General features: G+C 43.9%; 2 protein-coding genes across 2 annotated transcripts in view; one reads left to right on the top strand and one right to left on the bottom strand.

The window, feature by feature from the left end:
* Positions 1-13,137, top strand: part of apc2 (APC regulator of WNT signaling pathway 2) — a 44,427-nt gene extending 31,290 nt beyond the window's left edge. The window contains exons 9-15 of the mRNA XM_071342635.1: positions 1,918-2,305; positions 2,416-2,514; positions 2,640-2,779; positions 4,538-4,615; positions 4,774-4,890; positions 5,025-5,239; positions 5,360-13,137. Of these exons, the coding sequence (XP_071198736.1) occupies positions 1,918-2,305; positions 2,416-2,514; positions 2,640-2,779; positions 4,538-4,615; positions 4,774-4,890; positions 5,025-5,239; positions 5,360-10,871 (6,549 nt within the window). The 3' untranslated portion in view covers positions 10,872-13,137. The remainder of the gene's footprint in view (positions 1-1,917; positions 2,306-2,415; positions 2,515-2,639; positions 2,780-4,537; positions 4,616-4,773; positions 4,891-5,024; positions 5,240-5,359) is intronic.
* Positions 13,138-14,100: 963 nt separating this feature from the next.
* Positions 14,101-14,701, bottom strand: LOC139540537 (UPF0449 protein C19orf25 homolog; the record flags this gene model as incomplete). Its single annotated transcript, XM_071344418.1, has 2 exons — positions 14,101-14,378; positions 14,581-14,701. Coding segments are annotated over 2 exons (273 nt in total), but the record flags the coding sequence as incomplete, so codon positions are not given.
* Between the last annotated feature and the right edge of the window lie 587 nt (positions 14,702-15,288).

Below are 15,288 nucleotides of genomic sequence, written 5' to 3'. Positions count from 1 at the left end.
TTCTTCCTAGGTTCTGGCCTTTCTATGGAGTTTTTCCTAGCCACTGTGCTTCTACATCTGCATTGCTTACTGTTTGGGGTTTTAGGCTGAGTTTCTTCTGTACGGCACTTTGTGACATCGGCTGATGTAAAAAGGGCTTTACAAACGAAGCATCGGGGAGTGCTGGCTTTCCGGTTGGTGGTGACGTCGGGTCCGGGGGCCGCCACCGATAGAACCGGGGGTGCCTAAGCCAGCTCGTCAGGCTGTCACGCCCAAGCTGGCTCGAGAGGTTTCTTGCCCCGGTTGGCTCGGAAGGCAGCCATCCCACATCAAGCCTCATCCAGATCGTCAGGTTTTTACGCCCAGCCGGCTCGTCAGGCTGCTACGCCTCCAACGGATCATCGGGCTCCCACACCTCAGCGGGATAGACAGGCCTTTATGCCTCAGCCGAATCGTCAGACTCCTATGCCTCAGCCGGCTCGTCAGGCTCTCACACCTCTGCCGGTTCGTCGGGATTTCACGCCCAGCCGGCTTGTCCAGCACCCGTGCCTCGGCTGGCCCATCAGGCTCGCCCAGGTGGGACGCCGGGTGGTGCCACTAGAGGGGGGGGGGGGTACTGTCACGCCTGCTCCCGCTCTTTCCCCCTCCCCAGCATTACGCACTCCTGCCACCATCATTACGCACACCTGCTTCCTCTGTCACGCGCATCAGCGATTATTGGACTCACCTGGACTCAATCACCTCTGTCATTACCTCCCCTATATCTGTCTGTTCCCCGCTGTGTTCCCTACTTCAGCATTGATTGTCATATGTCCTTGTATACCCGTGTGCTGACGCTGTTCCTGTCTTGTTTCATGTCTGTTCCTAATTAAATGTTTGACTCACCGTACCTGTTTCTCTACTCTAGCGTTGGTCCTTACAGTTACTGACTACTCGTAGATATTTCCTCAGCAACGTATAGCAGTTTGGTGCAGGTGTCCTCACAAGATCCACAGCAAACACAGTTTTCAATGCAGCCAGTACTCCGTAGCAGCAACGGACATCCCGTGAAAACCATAATTCGCCGATCGTCCACAAGTAATTCTCTCCAGACCTTGCAAGATGCTAGGCTAACCTTGAGGATGTTGAATGTATCCACAATGCGAAGGCAGCTCCAGTCTCCAATAGGTCTTTCTTAACAAAATAATAATACTCTTATAAAAAATAAAATCCGTATTTCCCTTCAAAACTCTGTAGGTATGTCGTTGTTCCCTCCTTATAGTCTTCTTTAGTCGTTTTTCTTCAACACTGATAACGTCTCTCCATTCTCTTTTTTCAACGTCCCCCTCTCTCTTATTTTCAACGTCCCCCTCTCTCTTATTTTCAACCCAGGCCTCCTGTTAACCAGGTCAACTATCCCATTGGCCACATCTTAACAAGCTACTTCATTAGTCACAACTTAACCAGATACATGGGAAACTTAAACTTAACAGTAAACCAACCTATTCACTTGTACATTAAAGAAACATTGCTTCAAAAGAAATGCATTAACGACATAACAAATCAGGAGTAATTCAATCACATTTTAAATCTAATACCAATGAATTATGGCGGCAGGGTAACCTAGTGGTTAGAGTGTTGGACTAGTAACTGAAAGGTTGCAAGTTTGAATCCCCGAGCTGACAAGGTACAAATCTGTTGTTCTGCCACTGAACAGGCAGTTAACCCACTGTTCCTAGGCCGTCATTGAAAATAAGAATTTGTTCTTAACTGACCTGCCTAGTAAAATAAAAATTATAACAAATAAACTCTATGCTTGGTTTTCACAAAGGTATTACACAATCTGCAAGTTATGCTTATAATCATTGCTATAAAATCTCTCAGTCGACTTATCTGCCAAAATAAAAGTTAATGAATAAAATATGTACTCTCCACGGCCATGTATTTCACCTGGATTAGGTGGAGATGGTGTTCTGGCTGCTCTCCATGCTGGCCAACCGGGACAGAGATGAGATGTCCCGCACTCTGCTGGCCATGTCCAGCTCCCAAGACAGCTGCATCGCCATGCGCAAGTCCGGCTGCGTCCCCCTGCTGGTGCAGATCCTGCACGACGGCCCAGGGGGCGCCGGAGAGTCGGCCAGGAGTGTAGCATGCAGCCGGGAGGCCCAGTCCAGAGCCAGCACTGCCCTGCATAACATTGTGTACTCCCAGCCCGACGAGGGCCAGGCCCGGCGGGAGATGAGGGTGCTGCACGTGCTGGAGCAGATCCGCTCGCACTGTGACAGCGGCTGGGACTGGATTGAGAGCCATGTGCGTACTCCCTCTCCTGGAGGTACTACAACCACAGGTTAGTAGAGGAGGATTATTTTAGGAGATTAATGTGATCTCTATAGCAGACTGTGGATTATATAGTGATGTGAGAGTAATTCAAGATGTACTTGTCCGTGTTCCGTTCAGACATCCCTGAGCCAGTGGAGCCCCAGATATGCCAGGCCATGTGTGCTGTCATGAAGCTCTCCTTTGAGGAGGACTACCGAAGAGCCATGAATGAACTAGGTTAGTGAACAACACGTCAATGGGAAATATACACAGACGATAAAGCATAACCATAAAGAAAAATATGATATGTGAATGAATCTATTATTCAGTTTGTGATGTGCATGGCGGGTGTATCTGTTTAGGAGGGTTGCAGGTGGTTGCAGAGGTGATGCACTTGGACCAGGAGCTGTACGGCATGCTGAACGATCCCATCAATATGGCACTTCGACGCTACGCGGGAATGGCACTGACAAACCTTACTTTCGGAGATGTCGTCAACAAGGTATCATCCGAAAAGCATCGAACCACTGAGAGGGATACATATTTATCTGATTTGTAAAGGCATTTTTCAATAAAGATAAATTACTTACAGTTGAAGTCTGAAGTTTACATACACCTTAGCCAAATACATTTAAACTCAGTTTTTCACAATTCCTGACATTTAATCCGAGTAAAAATTCCCTGTCTTAGGTCAGTTAGGATCACCACTTTATTTTAAGAATGTGAAATGTCAGAATAATAGTAGAGATAATTATTTATTTCAGCTTTTATTTCTTTCATCTCATTCCCAGTGGGTCAGAAGTTTACATACAATCAATTAGTATTTGGTAGCATTGCCTTTAAATTGTTTAACTTGGGTCAAATGTTTTGGGTAGCCTTCCACAAGCTTCCCACAATAAGTTGGGTGAACTTTGGCCCATTCCTCCTGACAGAGCTGGGGTAACTGAGTCAGGTTTGTAGGCCTCCTTGCTCGCACATACTTTTTCAGTTCTGCCCACAAATTTTCTATAGGATTGAGGTCAGGGCTTTGTGATGGCCACTCCAATACCTTGACTGTGTTGTCCTTAAGCCATTTTGCAACAACTTTGGAAGTATGCGTGGGGTCATTGTCCATTTGGAAGACCCATTTGTGACCAAGCTTTCACTTCCTGACTGATGTCTTGAGATGTTGCTTCAATATATCCACATAATTTTCAGTCCTCATGATGCCATCTATTTTGTGAAGTGCACCAGTCCCTCCTGCAGCAAAGCACCCCCACAACATGATGCTGCCACCCCCGTGCTTCACGGTTCGGATGTTGTTCTTCGGCTTGCAAGGCCCCCCCTTTTCCCCCCAAACATAACGATGGTCATTATGGCCAAACAGTTATATTTTTGTTTCATCAGACCAGAGGACATTTCTCCAAAAAGTACAATCTTTGTCCCCATGTGCAGTTGCAAACCGTAGTCAAGCTTTTTTATGGCGGTTTTGGAGCAGTGGCTTCTTCCTTCCTGAGCGGCTTTTCAGGTTGTGTCGATATAGGACTCGTTTTACTGTGGATATAGATAATTTTGTACCTGTTTCCTTCAGCATCTTCACAAGGTCCTTTGCTGTTGTTCTGGGATTGATTTGCACTTTTCGAACCAAAGTACGTTCATCTCTAGGAGACAGAACGCCTGTCCTTCCTGAGTGGTATGATGACTGCGTGGTCCCATGGTGTTTATACTTGCGTGCTATTGTTTGTACAGATGAAAGTGGTACCTTCAGGCATTTGGAAATTGCTCCCAAGGATGAACCAGACTTGTGGAGGTCTACACATTTTTTTCTGAGGTCTTCAGATTTAGCTGATTTCTTTAGATTTTCCCATGATGTCAAGCAAAGAGGCACTGAGTTTGAAGGTAGGCCTTGAAATACATCCACAGGCACACCCCCAATTGACTCAAATGATGTCAATTAGCCTACCAGAAGTTTCTAAAGCCATGACATAATTTTCTGGAATTTTCCAAGCTGTTTAAAGGCACAGTAAACTTAGTGTATGTAAACTTCTGAGCCACTGGAATTGTGATACAGTGAATTATAAGTGAAATAATCTGTCTGTAAACAATTGTTGAAAAAATTACTTGTGTCATGCACAAAGTAGATGTCCTAACCGACTTGCCAAAACTCTAGTTTGTTAACAAGAAATTTGTGGAGTGGTTGAAAAACTAGTTTAAATGACTCCAACCTAAGTGTATGTAAACTTCCGACTTCAACTATATGTCTGACCTTTCTTTTACACAGGCCACTCTCTGCACAAAGAAAAGCTGCCTGCAGGCCATTGTCACCCAACTTGCATCTGATAGTGAGGAACTACATCAGGTTCGATGTTGTTACTACTATACTAACTACTTCCAGAGTGTATTAATTCTGTCACCCTTTCAGGATCACTAGGCATTACTCTTTTTAGTTTCAGTGCTTCAAATACATTTTTCCAATACCACATGGCTGAAGAGGTTATGTCTATTGTTCCCTCACAGGTAGTGTCGAGTATTCTTAGAAATCTGTCATGGCGTGCAGACATCAACAGCAAGAGGGTCCTGAGAGACGTGGGGAGTGTAACAGGATTGATAACATGTGCTCTTCAAGCTACAAAGGTAAAATCACACCTAGATTATGTGATTAATACATGTTGGCAATTGTAACCAAAGCAATTATCAAAGGAAATAATTGCAAAATATATATTGTTTTTTAATCTCTAATGCAATGTTAATGCAAAAACCCATTTTAGGAATCCACCTTGAAGAGCCTCCTCAGCGCTCTGTGGAATCTGTCAGCACACAGTCCTGAGAACAAGGTGGCCATTTGCTCAGTAGATGGGGCTCTGGGTTTCTTGATCAGCACCCTCACCTACAGATGTCAGACCAACTCACTGGCAATCATTGAGAGTGGAGGTGGCATCCTGCGTAATGTGTCCAGTCTTGTGGCCACCAGGGACGATTACAGGTATTTCCTTGAATGGAATTCCACATCAGTGCAATTGTTCAATGATTATTGTCATCAATGTCTGCACATTTCATTCTGACATGCTTGTATACTTAGTATGTTCCCATTCTTTCAACACAGGCAAATCCTCAGGGACCACAACTGCCTCCAAACGCTGCTACAGCACCTGCGCTCCCACAGCCTGACAATTGTGAGCAACGCTTGTGGGACCCTCTGGAATCTCTCTGCCCGCAGTCCCAAGGACCAGGAGCTGCTGTGGGACCTGGGAGCGGTCAGCATGCTGCGCAACCTCATCCACTCCAAGCACAAAATGATAGCCATGGGAAGTGCCGCAGCTCTACGGAACCTGCTCACGAACCGGCCCCTCAAGTATAAGGATGCCGCGGTCATATCCCCTGGTTCCTGCATGCCCTCACTCTACATGAGGAAGCAGAAAGCACTAGAGGCTGAGCTAGATGCAAAGCACCTGGCGGAGACATTTGATTCTATTGAAAAAAAAACCTGTGCCAAGCATCCAAGCATCAACAAGCCACTGCGGCACATCGAGAGCCTGGCAAAAGATTATGCATCTGACTCAGGCTGCTTTGACGATGATGAGGCCCCTAATGTCTCCAGTAGTCTGGACACAGGGAGTTTCTCCATGCTCTCCATGTTCCTGACCAACTCCAACTTTCTTCAAAACCAGCCTCGCAAGAAGGACAGTGAACTGGAGAGAGATGTGGAGCCACCACAGACAGAGGATAAGAAGCCAGCGCCTCCAGAAGATGAGGTGTCTGTTGCAGCAGAAAAATTAGCAAAAAAGATCACCAACACTGTGGCTAAGATTGATAAGCTTGTGGAGGACATTACCATGCATACATCTTCAGAGGACAGCTTTAGCCTTAGCTCAGAGGACCATTTTGCAGACCTGCCCTATGGATCAGATGAACTCCATGAGGCCCGGGCCAAGTCATGCTCCCCCTGCCGCCTCTCTGATACCAGCAGCTTTGCACACAGAGAACGTCTAAACAGAGCCCATGCTATCTTACGTCTCAAAACTACCCATGCAAGTTTGTCCACTGACAGTCTGAACAGTGGCAGCACCAGTGATGGCTATTGTGGTAGCAAGGACCAGATTAGGCCCTCAGCGAGACGGCCTAACAAGCTTGATCTTAGGGTGGCCCATCAAGAATACCTTAACGTCGGAGCTCATGTCCTCAATGAGACAAGTCAGATCGACGTACCAGAGAGAGATTCTGTGGACAGCAAAGATGTGAAATTGCCTGATCTTAATAGCACAGAAACAGAGAAGAGCCAAGCGCTGCCCCCTCAAACACCAGCTAGTGCATCAACTAAATTCTCTTCTGATGTCAGCATGACTTCCATAAAGCTTTCCCCTTCCTATCAACATGTCCCTCTAATTCAAAGTGTCGCTAAGTTTGGTGTTGCAAAGACTGCCATCAATGTACATGCAGCTCAAGCAATGAGGAGACAAGCCTGGGTCCCAACTGTGATGACTGGGGGGAGTTTAACCAAGTTTTCTCCAATGAGCTCTGCTAGAAGTCCTACCATTGGACCAATGGAGACACTGCAGAAGTATTCAGTGGAGAACACACCAATCTGTTTCTCCCGTTGCAGTTCCCTGTCCTCCCTCTCCTCTGGCGATGAAGCTCTTGACGGGCAGAGTCAAAGTGAAAATGAGTTGGAGAGTGACTCATCACTTGAGATCATTGAAGTGGAAGATGAGGATCTGGTAAAAAGGGAGGAGGAGAATGAGACCTTGGAGGATCTTAGTGATAGCCAACTGCTAGTCACTGATTCAAAAACCTGTCAAAGCCTTGGGACTGATCCAATTGAAATTCCCTGCCCCACCAAACATGAAAAGGTGTTCCTGAGGGGTGTATCACCAGGCATACTTGAGGACAGATCACCTTCAAGTTCGTCAGAGAACTACATCCATGAGACCCCACTTGTGATGAGCCGTTGTAGCTCGGTCAGCTCACTGGGTAGCTTTGAATCTCACTCAATTGCCAGCTCCATACTAAGTGATCCATGCAGCGAAATGATCAGTGGGACCATAAGTCCAAGTGATCTTCCTGACAGTCCAGGGCAAACCATGCCTCCCAGTCGAAGCAAAACCCCATGCTTTGCTGAATCAAATGGACCAGAAACCCAAAACGCCGGGACAGCAGGGCAGTGGGAAAGCAGCTTGCGCAAGTTCATGGACATTGCAGACTTTAAGGAAAGGTTCAACCTGCCTCCAGATTTAGACATGATCTACTTTACAGTGGAAAAACCCACAGAGAACTTTTCATGTGCCTCCAGCTTGAGTGCTCTACCTCTTCATGAGCACTTCATTCAGAAGGATGTGGAACTGAAATTGACCCCCATACTCCAGCAAAAGGACAACAATCCAACATTCCCACAGGCTCAGGGAGAGCCAGATGACAATGAGGGCAATTCAGATGATGATATAGAAATTCTCAAAGAATGCATCAATTCAGCAATGCCCTCCAAGTTCAGGAAAGTAAGGCCCTCCCTGATCTCCACCTTACCCACCCATGTTCTAAACTCACAAACCCGAAAACCTATACCTGTTTATATGATGGTTCCTAACAATGCCAATCAAATGTGCTCAGGGAGAAGGATTGTAATGCAACAAAAGGACTTATATCTTGATGATTCCTCATATACTGATTCTGCCGAGGGCACTCCCGTAAACTTTTCCAGCACGACATCGTTAAGTGACGAAACACTTCAGTACCCAGTGAGGGACAAGGGGGCAAAAGATTGGAGGGTAAGAAATATGAACAAACAGGAATTGTTGGATCAAGAGGCAAAGAGAATTGAAGACCTTCGGGTTTTCTCGCACTTCCACAAGACCACTAAAATGACCAGTCAGCCTGACATACCAGTCAATCAAATGAACAGGTCAATCAAACATGTCATTCCCACTCAAAGAGTACTGATGCAGAGCAAAGAGGTGGCTGATAGAGTGGCTAACCAGAGAAACCATGATCAATCACCCAATCAACAAAGACAAAAGCAGGGACAGGTCCTGACAAGGAAACTGGATCTGCCTATCATAAAGCCAAACACGGAGGGGAACCAAAATCAGAGAGCACTCCAGGGGAACAAGGCTTTTCAGTCCATCCGCTGTCCTACAAAGGAAGCCATTTACTGCTTATACAATGAACAGACAGACAAAGAGGAGGGAGTGATTAAAAGGGCAGGGAAAAAACAGATGAGAGAGTCCAGCAAGAACACTCTCTCCCGAAGTATGACTAATATTGGTCGGATTGACAATTCCCAGACAAGACCCAAAGGTTTTAATAGGATCAAGCACAAACTAATAATGGACGAAACGCCCCCATGTTACTCTCTTAGTGGATCTCTTAGCTCTTTGATTGATGCAGAATTTGAGGAACACCAATCAAAAGCCCAGCAAATATGGGTGAAAAACAAACACAACAAGATATCTAACCAGGCCCAACAAAAAAGACCAATGCACATCCACAATCAGTATGAGGAACAAAGCTCACTAAGCTCAGTCAGTATGGATTCAGAGGATGATCTTCTGCAAAAATGCATAACATCTGCAATGCCCAAGCAGAGGAAGAAGCTCTCTGCAAGAAAGAAAGCAGAGAAGAAGCAGAAACAAAGAAACGTAATGCAGAATGTGGCCAGTGGATGGAACAAAGAACAAGAATTTGACAGTGATGATATGGCTTCGGATAAAGACTCAGACCTCAACAGTGTTGAATGGAGAGAAATACAAGAAGGCGCTAATTCTGTTGTCACACGGTTACAAGCATCAAAGTCTCAAGAACCGTCCTCTGAAGAGACTGAATCTGTCCTCTCTTTTATGTCTGGATCTAGTTTTACTCCTAAAGAAAAGAAGATCTTTAAGGACAAAAAAGCTAACAAACCTCTGGACTTTAACCAACGTAAGCCAGTTCCAAATCTGCCAGTGGTCTTCAGAGGTAGAACAGTGACATACACCCCTAAGAAAGAGATAAATCTCTCACAAATACCTCCTCCTAATAAAATGTCACCCAAGACAGATGCTCCAAAGAATCCAAACCTTGCTCAACAGAGGTCAAGGAGTCTCCACCGTTTGGGACAACCCCATGACTCCACACAGTGGTGTTTGCCGAAAAGAAGCTCAACCCCACCTCCAAGGATACCAAAGAGCTCATCATCTGGATCATCTCAAAGCTCTACTCCATCGAGACAGTCACCGAAGAAAATAACCTTCCCCTCACAAACTAGTCAATCTGTTTCCAAAAAAGATACCACTCCAGCAAGTAGTCCACCTGAAAGGAAGGGACGTTCCACTGTTCCTTCAAATCCGACCCCAAAATCTCCAGCACACAAAACACAAAAGTCACCCGTTCGAATACCCTTCATGCAGAATGCAGCAAGACAGTCCAGAACTCTATCACCATTGGTAACCAACCAACCCACAAGTATCAGCAGGCAAAACAGTCAGGTGGCAGGAAAAAGAATTCCTCCAGCCAATCGCATGACATCTGTCCATTCAAGCTGCAGCGAATCTGACCGCAATGGGTTCCTGAGGCAATTGACCTTCATCAAGGAATCAAAGACTATGATGAGACGTGACGGTCCGTCCTCACGCTCTGTTCCTACCTCGCAGCATGCATCGCCCAGAAAAGCAATCCCAGGTGCTCCAGCCGTCTTCCTCTGCTCATCTCGATGCCAAGAGCTAAAGGCAGTTGCTCAGGGACCAAAGAGGATGCAAGGAAGGGGGCCAGGGCAAAGGCAAGAGTCAAGGCAGGGGCTACAAAGGCAGACTGTGACTCTGTCCAGAGCCTGCTCTAGTGACCGAGACCTCTCAACCAGGCATCCAGCCAGGAGAACCAGCTCAGAGAGTCCCTGCAGGTTGCCTCAGAGGAACGTCTCTGCAACCAAGCAGCAGGAAAGAGACACAATCAAGCGCCATTCCTCATCGCCCAGCATTAACATACTGAGCAGAGTAACCAGTCGTTCCTCCCTCCGCTCCTCGTCCTCTGACTCAAGTGGGCGAGCCAAGAGTGAGGACGATACAAAGAAGAAGCAGCAGAGAACTGGATCATGTCTCAATGACAGAGTCACCTGGAGGAGAATTCGGGATGAGGATGTTCCTCAAATCTTGAAGAGCACTCTGCCATCTACTGCACTGCCTCTGTTGCCTGTTCTTGAAGGGCCAAAACCAAAACCACCAGCACTGCCAGGGAAAATGCCGACCATATTACTTAAGTCAAGAAAGACGAGCGATGCCACAGTCCAAACAGAGGATTTCTCGTCCAACAAGACCAACTCAAGCACCTCTCCAACTGTTGAGACAGCTCCAGTCATCTCAGAGGAGGCAGCGAGACTAGCCCTCCTTAGAAAGATCAGCATTGCCTCCGGCCAAGATGGAGGCTCTGATGGATCCCTAAAGAGCTACAGCACAGCCTCTACTGGAAATTCACACTCTGTGGAAACTCACACAGGTGGCGTCGGTCATTTCCGTCAGAGCTCCCCCAGCATGGCGGTTAGGGTCACCCCATTCAACTACATACCCAGCCCCATGGCTTGCTGCCTGCAAGACGCACAGAGCCAAGAAACAACAATCAATGAGAAGTCATGTGATAAACCTGAAGCGCAGTAGCTACTACGTAGTACCGTATGTACTTCTGTACATTTGAGATGAATAAAATCCTACTGTGTTCCTGATTGATACTAACACTCAGGTGGCTTAGTTGTGAATATCAATCATTTTACCTCGGGTATTGAACCTTTTTTTTTCTCACTGCATCAGAAATGTGTCTTCAAAAAAGAACACTTCTCATGTCAAATCATCTGATCCCACATGCCATTCATACAAGTTGGATGTATGCATAAGACAAGAGTTCAATGGATAGACTAACACTATCCTTTAGAGAGGAGTTACGGGGAATAGCCTATTCTCATACAAAATAACATTTTTGTACTTTTTGTATTTGTATATAAATCATTGCCTGTTAGAAAAGTAGTGTAGACATGACAACATACAAAAACAGAAAATTGTATGTGGATTTCAAGACATAGAGTACCATCATCAAAATGAAGGAAGTACCATTAATGAAAAACAATATGCAAATGATTGAGTGAAAACCCAGCTAGAAGACTTGTGTGTTTTTGGAAAGGTACTACTGTGTCTCCAAACTCATTTGAAAAAGACCATTGAAATACATCAAAATAAGGACATCATCTCATGTACAGTATTTCTTATGTACTCACATGTTACTGCTTCGCCTTCACCACACTACTCACTACTGAGGATACAACACTGTTAGACTTCACTTTTGAACCACTGCAGGAATTATTATTGCTAATAGTTAACCTTAAACAATCAGCACTGCTGGAACTCTGTGTTATCTGTATTCTGTCTTTAAAGTAGTATTTAAACGCGTGCAGGCATACAGTAGAACTATAAGCTTCCCAGTGAGCAAAACCAACTCTGTGTTGCTCCTTACAGCATGTTAAATACACCTGTATTACACCTCTTAATATTGTGGATGTTGAACTAAAATCAACTTCTCAGTGGTATTCTTCATTATTTCAAAAGTTCAACAAAAAAGAACCAGTAAACATGCATTTCTAGTCCATCTGCAATCTGGATCAAGTGGCAATGAGGAAACGTCATGCTCATTGATGCTCGTTGTACATGAACAGGCTGAATGACTTGACTGTATTTCAACTTAATAGCTGTAAATGCCTTTGTCTATTGAATGCTATAACATATTTGTGTTTGCCTCTAGAATCAGTTATACTTAAAGTAATCACAGGCAGGTAAAAGATGGTGTTAAGGTGGCTGATGGTCACTAAGAGAGAAACAACTGTTGGGTTTTACAGAAGTGTACTCTTACAGAAATTATTCTGTATAACTATTTACAGAAATGTGTTAATATTTGCTTAAACGTCTTGCTGCCAGTAGTGATAGGTCAAAGAACTCGAGCATTAAAAATTTAAATTTACATTCTCTGTAGTTGTAACATCACCTGTTCATATGTTCTCTGGTCATATGTTCTCAGAGATGTAACCAAGACAAAAGTGCTTGACAAAAGTTAAACTAATCTGGCTTAATCTCCATGAAATTTAAGGGTTGTTTATTCTCATTAAATGTGCAGTGTTGAATTGTGTCAACAAGTAACATTTCCATGTTTTACTCATGTTTTCAGTAATGCAATGAACCAAGTCTCTTTGTCACACAAACATTGTCACATAATGGCCATTGATAATGTATAAACAGCCCTTAAAGACAAATAGTGAGTGTGCAGTATGTAGGAAAGTTTTGTCAAAGACGAAGACATTATTCTTGAAAGTTTTGTCAAGATCCTTGCAACTGAAATGTTGTATATGCTATGTTACGAATCGGATTAAAATGTCCAAGGTCGTCCACCATGAATGTCATATGCTTTGTTTACACCTGGCATTACATTACTTAAAGTTATATTCAGTGCTTGGAAGTGCCGGAATGATTTTCAAACTGGTTGTGAACGAGTCTAATGAAATCACCTCCAAAGTTAGAATATAAAGCTGATTTGCATCGGCCATGACTTGGAAGTGGAATACTGTAGCAGTTTCCTATGAAGATAACTGTCATTTTGATATTACCCACTTTGCTACAACTAGAATAAATGAAGTTGGACCACTGGGTGAAGGGAAGGAGGATTATAACAGATCAGATATGGGGGACAAGAAATATCATGCCAGGTGGGAACAGAGCCATAGGCAGCAAATGGTACAATGTGATATAGTCCAAGAAATGAAAGTCATCATAATAAATGTTCTCATCAAATAAATTGTGGACACATTTCATTAACCTGGCTGACTTAAACCTTCATTAGAATTTTTCTTGAATTTATCAAAACAATAAAATGGGCTTTCAATTATATTGACTTTGCCATGCACTCATGCCAATGAAATGTGGACATACTGACAGTTTTATGAGCTAATCGGGATATAAACAAATACACTTCTACTTCATCCTGGCATTAATTTCATAATGACCTTTAAGTAAAAAATATCACATGGCTAGATATTATCACATGGCTAGATATTATCACATGGCTAGAAAATATCACATGGCTAGATATTATCACATGGCTGGATATTATCACATGGCTAGATATTATCATATGGCTGGATATTATCACATGGCTAGATATTATCACATGGCTAGATATTATCACATGGCTAGATATTATCACATGGCTAGATATTATCATATGGCTGGATATTATCACATGGCTAGATATTATCACATGGCTAGATATTATCACATGGCTAGATATTATCACATGGCTAGATATTATCATATGGCTGGATATTATCACATGGCTAGATATTATCACATGGCTAGATATTATCATATGGCTGGATATTATCACATGGCTGGATATTATCACATGGCTAGATATTATCATATGGCTGGATATTCATATGACCCATGTAGCTTAACTCCTGCCTGACCCTTGATCCATGCACATAAAGTCTGTGTGGTTGAACATTAAAACCAAGTTATATTTATTCACAAATCAATATTTTATTCATATTCATTATATAAAATCTAGAAATGTAGACAATACACATAACTAATTTGTTTGACCATTTGTGAAAAGTCACACCAATTTATGGAGACAATGTTAATGCCAACAATTATTTGGAACAACAATTAACTGACAATATACAATCAATCTGTTGAGTCCCATTTCCATTTCTGAAACACTCCTGATTGAGGTGGTGTGACTCAAGGAATGCCAAGTTTTCTCGTGATGAATCTGTTCAAGCTGAGGTAAGGTGCTACCCCAGCCCTGAGGTTAGGTTCTCCCCCAGCCCTGAGGTTAGGTGCTCCCCCAGCCCTGAGGTAAGGTGCTCCCCAAGCCCTGAGGTAACGTGCTCCCCAAGCCCTGAGGTTAGGTGCTCCCCAATCCCTGAGGTGTGATGCCTCAAAGACTAGTTTGAGGGCTCTCCCTTTGACCTCAGCCACACTGATCCCCAACTGCCCGCAGTTCCTCCCTCTGCTGCATGAGTTCACCTCTGACCTCTTGAAGCCGCTTGTTCATCTCCAAGTACCTGCAGCTCTGAAGATACTTTGTCTCCACTTCATTATCTGATGACCCCTTCTTGGCATCTGTGGAAGGGGGAAATCCAGTTTAGTTCAATAGGTTTCCTGAAACACAGGCCACCAAATCGAGTAGACAATTTGCTGAAAGCTACAAATTAGATGCTCTCCCTCATAACATTACATGTGAAATAAAGTGAAGGGTGTCTGCTTGAATTCACTTAGTAATAGTGTCGTCTATTTGACTGATGTACAGTAGCTAGGTGCATACCTTGGTTAGCATCCTCCAAGACGCTGAAGACTGGATCATTCGGAAAGACTCTGATGTCCGCAAGAATGTGATCCACAGTGGGCGGATCTGGTCGACTATGAAGCACCACTCGCTTCTTATTTTAGCACCCATGCTGATATTCATTCTGCAGAACCAAAATGTGGACTATCTGGAATAATGGCACCGTGGAGAAGTATGTCTTAGATAGCCAGCGAATTTATATGTCCAATTAGCTATTATAGCTAAGAGTCCTATTTTGCTACTGGTGTCTGTCTACACATGTCAAATTTCATAAGTAAGACAGTCATGGTTTTACGGGGTCTCCTAAATTTGCCACTTCTCTGTTGGTAGCTAGCTGAAGACTTTCTACGGTGCAATTTCACCAAGCTGTCTTACAAACGTTTAGAACTGTGCATACAACATAACTTAAACAAAATCAATATGCAAAAAAAAACATTATTGTGCGCGTGCGTGAACCTGAAGTTGAGACGTCATTTGTGTGAGACAGACACGACATTACGCACGTATTTGTTATATTCTTTGTTAACCTTGTTCATTATGTTTTTAATGTTGTTTTTTTATTTTTTATATCTGTTGAATAATACATCAAATTTTATGTTTTTATTGCCAACACGCAATTTAGACGCCGTTTTTCATTGCTGTTGAGACAATGATGATGACGACCAATAGAGGGCACTCTCCTCTAAA

The sequence above is a fragment of the Salvelinus alpinus genome, chromosome 15 (assembly GCF_045679555.1).
Source record: "Salvelinus alpinus chromosome 15, SLU_Salpinus.1, whole genome shotgun sequence".
Taxonomy (NCBI): Eukaryota; Metazoa; Chordata; class Actinopteri; order Salmoniformes; family Salmonidae; genus Salvelinus; species Salvelinus alpinus.
Note: the sequence above shows the minus strand (reverse complement) of the source record. Positions and strands in the feature narration are given on the sequence as shown.